This window comes from Bison bison, unplaced genomic scaffold (genome assembly GCF_000754665.1).
Source record: "Bison bison bison isolate TAMUID 2011002044 unplaced genomic scaffold, Bison_UMD1.0 scf7180017864456, whole genome shotgun sequence".
Classification (NCBI taxonomy): Eukaryota; Metazoa; Chordata; class Mammalia; order Artiodactyla; family Bovidae; genus Bison; species Bison bison.
In genome coordinates this window covers 135,103-140,417 of record NW_011495018.1, presented here as the reverse complement: position 1 = coordinate 140,417, position 5,315 = coordinate 135,103, and the positions used below count along the sequence as shown (strand labels likewise).

At 63.3% G+C, this 5,315-nt stretch overlaps 1 protein-coding gene across 1 annotated transcript in view; it reads left to right on the top strand.

Annotated features, from left to right (window-relative positions):
- Positions 1–5,315, top strand: part of INPP5A (inositol polyphosphate-5-phosphatase, 40kDa) — a 109,579-nt gene that overhangs the window by 95,727 nt on the left and 8,537 nt on the right. Inside the window, exons 12-13 of the mRNA XM_010859554.1 lie at positions 2,762–2,794; positions 2,884–3,227. Of these exons, the coding sequence (XP_010857856.1) occupies positions 2,762–2,794; positions 2,884–3,227 (377 nt within the window). The remainder of the gene's footprint in view (positions 1–2,761; positions 2,795–2,883; positions 3,228–5,315) is intronic.

Genomic DNA, 5,315 nt, shown 5'->3' with positions numbered 1-5,315 from the left:
ACCCCCTCTGCCCCCCACCTCCCCGGCCTGGAGCTCAGCCAGGCCCAGTCACACGGCCATCCACTCAGCCCAGGTTTGAACCCACCGTGGGGGTGCCCAGCCCTCTTCTGTGAGGCCGCCTCCCCCGCTGCACGGGTTCACCCCGGCCCCAGGCGCTCCCGAGCCTCCTCTGCCGCTTCCACCCACCTGGTGTCCTTGGACACTGGCCCACAGCCTGTGAACAGCTGGCTCCTCGGGGACCCTTGGGTCCCAGGGAGGTGGGCTCCTCCTGCGTCCCACAGCGTGGGGGCTGGGCAGAGGCAAGGCGCCTCTGGGCCCAGAGCCCCGCTGGCCTTCCTTACTGCCTGGGAAGTGTGTCATCACCTGGAAACAACAGACATCACCTTAGACGTAATTTTATTTACATATTATCTTGTGAAACCATGCTTTTAATGTGGAGGAAAATTAATTTGAATATCTGGGAGAAGTTTGAGTCTGCTCCTAAGATAAAAAGATGTGATGGAGTCGAAGCAGAGATGAGGCCTCCACGAGGGTTTCTGGGGGGCCCCTGGGCCCCCTGGTCGGGTCAGGAAGCTCGGGGGCGGAGGCCTCATGCCTCCCAGTGCAGGGCTGGCTCCACGGTAACCACGGCCCCCCTGCAGGAGGCGGGCGTGCAGACCCCCAGGGGCCTCCGGACAAGCGCTCACCTTCAGGGTGAGACGCCCACCAGGATGGATGTGCAGCTCAGCCACGGCCCCGGGTCCATCGCATCCTTGATCAACCACTGGTCTTGTTCCCACCTGACAGAAATTTAATTCAAGCTGGCTCTGAAAATAATTATTGTATTTTAAGAGTAGTAATCATCGGCCGGGACATGATTGAACGTGTCCATGCCTATTGACTTTTTCTATGATTTATAGCTTTGTTTAGTCGATATTCCCATCGAAATTGTATAATTAATTATAAGTGTGGCTGTCAGGGCGGCAGGATGGAGTGCCCTGGTGAGGATTTGGAGAGATTAAATTCTCCGCGGCTGTCCCCGGGCAGGCGCGGGAGTGTTCCCGGCGCTCGGCTCGTCGGATGGAGATGTTTTCTGTGTGTGTAGCACCTGCTCTGGCTCCGCCGCATCGATTTTCCAGCCTCTTCCCTTCATCAGCGCCGCACCGCTGCAGCAGAGGCAGGCCTGCAGCCCAGACTGTGCCTGGCAGATACGGCCGGCCGGCTCATCACTGTCCGCACACGCCCTGGCAGATACGGCGGCCGGCCGCCTCATCACTGTCCGCACACGCCCTGGCAGATACGGCCGGCCGGCCGGCTCATCACTGTCCGCACACGCCCTGCGCTGTCCCTCCCTTTGTGATCGAGAAGAATGTTTACGACACATGAGAAATTGGTCATCAGGCTGTGAAAAGTCTCAGAGATACAGATTCCCACTTCAACAGAAATGCAATATCATTCCTGAAACACGGCGTGCTGGCCTCCCGTGGATGCGGGGCAGGGAGCCCTCCACGGTAGCGAGAGTCCAAGAGGTCAGATCACGGAATGCTTGATAAAAATTCTGAGACTATTTAAAGGAAACAGAGAAAGAATTAGAAAGATAAACACCATACGCTCAAAAGTCCAGGCAGATGAAGACACACAAGCGGCTCTCACAGCAGCCAGGGACGGGAAAGTTCCCCCCAGGGAGCGGAGTGTCCAGACGGACAGAGCGGGCCGGGCATGGCGCTCATGTGGTGGGTCGTGGGCGGGACACGGGAGGGACGCTTGGAGCTGGCAGGGGTGGGAGGCGTGGTCCTCAAGAGCTCGGGGCGTCTGTAGCAGGACACCAAACGCCAAGATTGAGAGCAACCCCAGCACCGGACCCCCCACGGAAGGACGCTGGTGGCGGGCCTCCGGGGGCGATGCGCCACGATGCTGGCGGACTCTGCGGGGGTCAGGGCCGTCCTCCTGAGCTGCGAAGGCCGAGCATTCACGTTCAGGAGGCTGTGGATGACACGCTTGCTGTCTCCCTGTGGGGGTGCGTCCTGCGAGCGTGCTGTAAGGGTGTCTCCAGGCACACGTGTGTGCACACCTGTGTGAGCCCAGAGCTGGTCCAGGCCCCACACTCATGCTTCACCCTCCCTGCAGACTTGTTCCCCACCCCAGGCACCCTGAAACACCGACTCGGGAACCTTCCAGAAGTCGTTTGGCCCCGGCTGCTCCCTGGAGGTGGGGGCAGGAGGCTGCTTGTGCCTGGGAGCTGAGGGGCTCTGGCCCCAGCCCCCACCCCCACACAGCCCCTGCCCTGTGCCTCCCCTCCCCCCAAAACCCTTTCTGCACCCCGCTTCTGGCCCTGCACCCCTAGGCCCCCAGCAGGGGTGCTGAGTGGGGCAAGGTTTGCCACCGGTGCCTCTTAGCAAACGTGGGCTCACGGTGGCAGCCGTGGGACCCAGCCTCCAGCCTCACCAGGCAGGGTCGGCGCTTGGTGGCCACTGGGATCAGGCGGCTGTGTCTGAAGCGTCCTGTTTGTGCAAAAGGAGCCTCAGTCCCCCCACCCCCGTAATCACCCCCAGGAGCTCTTGCCAGGAGGTGTCTGGCCTGCTTCCCCCTGACTCACCCGAGGAGGGCGGCCCAGCTGAGGGCTGGCCTGCTGCCCGCGGGCTCTGCTGGTGGCTTAGGTAGAGCCTGGTGCCCAGGGTTGCTCTGCACACACGGCGTGCAGATCGCAGGGCTGAGATGGCGGGAGCAGAGAGGGCCGTATGGCCTCGGACCTGTGTGATGCCATGCTCCCCCACGTGCCCAGGGCGCGTGTGGCCACAAGGCCCGCCTCCTGGAGGTGCAGTGCCCGTGGGCGTGGCTCTGAGGGGCCTACCAGGCCAGTGCCATTTGCGGTCCTCTGGGCGAGGCCCACACTCGAGAGTGTGACTCCAGCTGGACCCTGCCTTCGGGCGAGGGCACCTCAGAGTGACTCCATCGTGGCCGTGGCCGCACCCTGCATGCTCAGTGGGACAAAGTGGCCCCAGCTGGTCAGCACCGGGCCTCACCCTGGGGCCTGCAGGACCACCCAGGGCAGCCCTGGGCAGCCCTCATGCAGGGCAGGTGCCGGGGTCTGAAATCACGGTGTCCCTGCCCAGGCTGTCCGGTGCCCCCAGGAGCGCAAGCCCAAGTGACCCTTATCTTCTTTTTTTTTCTCAGCTATTAGAATTTGACAAAGAGCTGTCTGTGTTTAAGGACAGACTGTATGAACTGGACATCTCGTTCCCTCCCAGGTAAGGACTGCCCGCTCTCTGGACCACAGGGAGCCTCCCGTCCGTGCTTCTGTGCGCCCCATGCCTCCTCCCGCCCCCTCCCCAGCCTGGAGAGCGTGGTAGGGGCTGCTCTCCTCGGTGCCGACACTGCCTCCCAGAGGCGCCTACGAGGGGCCGCTGAGGCAGTGCCAAGCTCTGGATCTTTCTTGGGCCGTCGGGACGCGGATGTTGGTTCTCTTTCTCGGGTATGTGAGCTTTTGTGGTGTCTTGCTCTGGTGTTTACAGAATCTTGAAATCCGCGGCAATAACAGCGTGCTCCTCCCTGACCCGCCCGGGGCCGCAGGGGGCTGGGTTGGGGTGGGGGGAAAGAGAGCCAATTACAAAATGGCCCAGGACACTCAGCCCGCTCAGCCACCCCAGGCCCATCTGGAGGACACGGACGCCCCCCACGGCTGCTCCCCCGTCTCTGCCGTTTTACAGATGCCAAGTGGGAATTCTTACCACTTGGGAGAAAATGGGCCTTGGGCAGTTTCGGGGAATCGTCCTCAGGGAGCGAGGCCGCTGGGAGCCGCTGCAGGTGGGGCTGAGAGTGCCATCTGCTCCCCCACCCCCGTCTGTGCCAGGCCTCGGGGGAGGTAAACACGTCAGATCCTCATCAGAGGTCCTCCCGGGCTCCCCGTGAAGCTTACCCTACTTCCTGAGCCTCACTCCAGAGGTCAGACGTCCGCTGGACCTGGGACTGCCTGAGTCCAGACTGGCTGAGGTGTCTGGGTGCCTGCCACTCACCGTCAGCGCCCAGACCAGTGATTCGAGGTGCAGGGGCCAGACAGGCAGGGATGTGGCCCCCGGGGGCCTGGCAGGCACCCAGCAGCGGCTCCGATGCCTGGGAGCCCGTGCATGACTCAGCAGCTGGGCCTGAGCGGGCGGCCTCAGCAGCGCGTCCAGGAGCTGCCCCGCCGCGTCGTCCTTGGGCTCTGATGCAACTGAAGCAACATCAAGTGTGCAGTGACACGAGCCGCCAGGGACCGCTGGAAGCTGAGGCCGTCCTGAGGGACCGGTTTCCCTCCGCCCTCTGGGGGCGGTGTGGGGGTCCTGGGCATCTCTCCCGCTTGATCAGGGTCCACACGCCTCCCTCAGGGCTGCGGCCCGGCCAGGAGGAGGAGCTGTGGACATACGGCTCCCCAGCAGCCCGAGCAGGTGGCTGTCCCTGAGCTTCTCCAAACCTCGCAGCCTGGACGTTCAGCCAGGCACAGAGCGCAGAAGGCGCGGGGGGATGGGCCCGCCAGGAGACCCAGGACTTTGTGGTCCGCTCTGGTGGCCGAGGGACATAGCCCCATCCCCCAGGCAGCAGAGAGACAGGCACGTCAGGGCTCGGAGGGACCCGGCGGCCTGCACGGACCTTGGACTTCAGCCAGGCCCCAGGGGTGGGCTCTGGGGAGGGGTGTGGCCCCCAGCAGGGGCGTGGCCGGGCGTGGTCTGGCCTGTGAGATCCTGCTGGTAGGTTGGGGGTGGGGATACTTTGGTGCCAAGTGGGAGGAACTCTGGGTCGGTGCCCACGCTGTGGGCACCCGGAGGTCACCTGCCCTCTTGGGCTCACCTGCCTCCGGCCTGACGGGCTCGTGCGGCAGGAGAACAGCCTGAGACGTTCTGCCCTTGTCCTGGAAGCATGGACATCCTGTGACCTGGTCGGTGTGTTAGGGCCATGCCAGCTCTCCAGGAACGGTGTCCCGTCCTTGCAAGCACGTCTTGGCCAGAGACCTTTCTCTGGCTGGAGGTGGGGCTGCCTCCTGAGGGAAGATGGTCTGGAAGGGACAGGGGGTGGGGGCCACTGGGAGCCCCATTGGTCAGGGGGTCAGACTTTCTCCGTTTAACTGGGAAGTAGCATTTCAGGTCCTCTGGGGTGGAAAAGGTCATGGTTTACAGACTAATCCGTGGGCTCCCTGAGCTAAGGGTCCCCGCTCACAGCCCCTGACCTCCCAGCCTGCATGCAAAGCCTGAGTCTCCAAGGCAAGGCCATCCAGGCCACTGCCTGTGTCACCCACCCCCACCACAGCACAGGTCATCAATCCCTCCCCCACTGCCCGGGTCACCCCCCTCCCCCACTGCCCG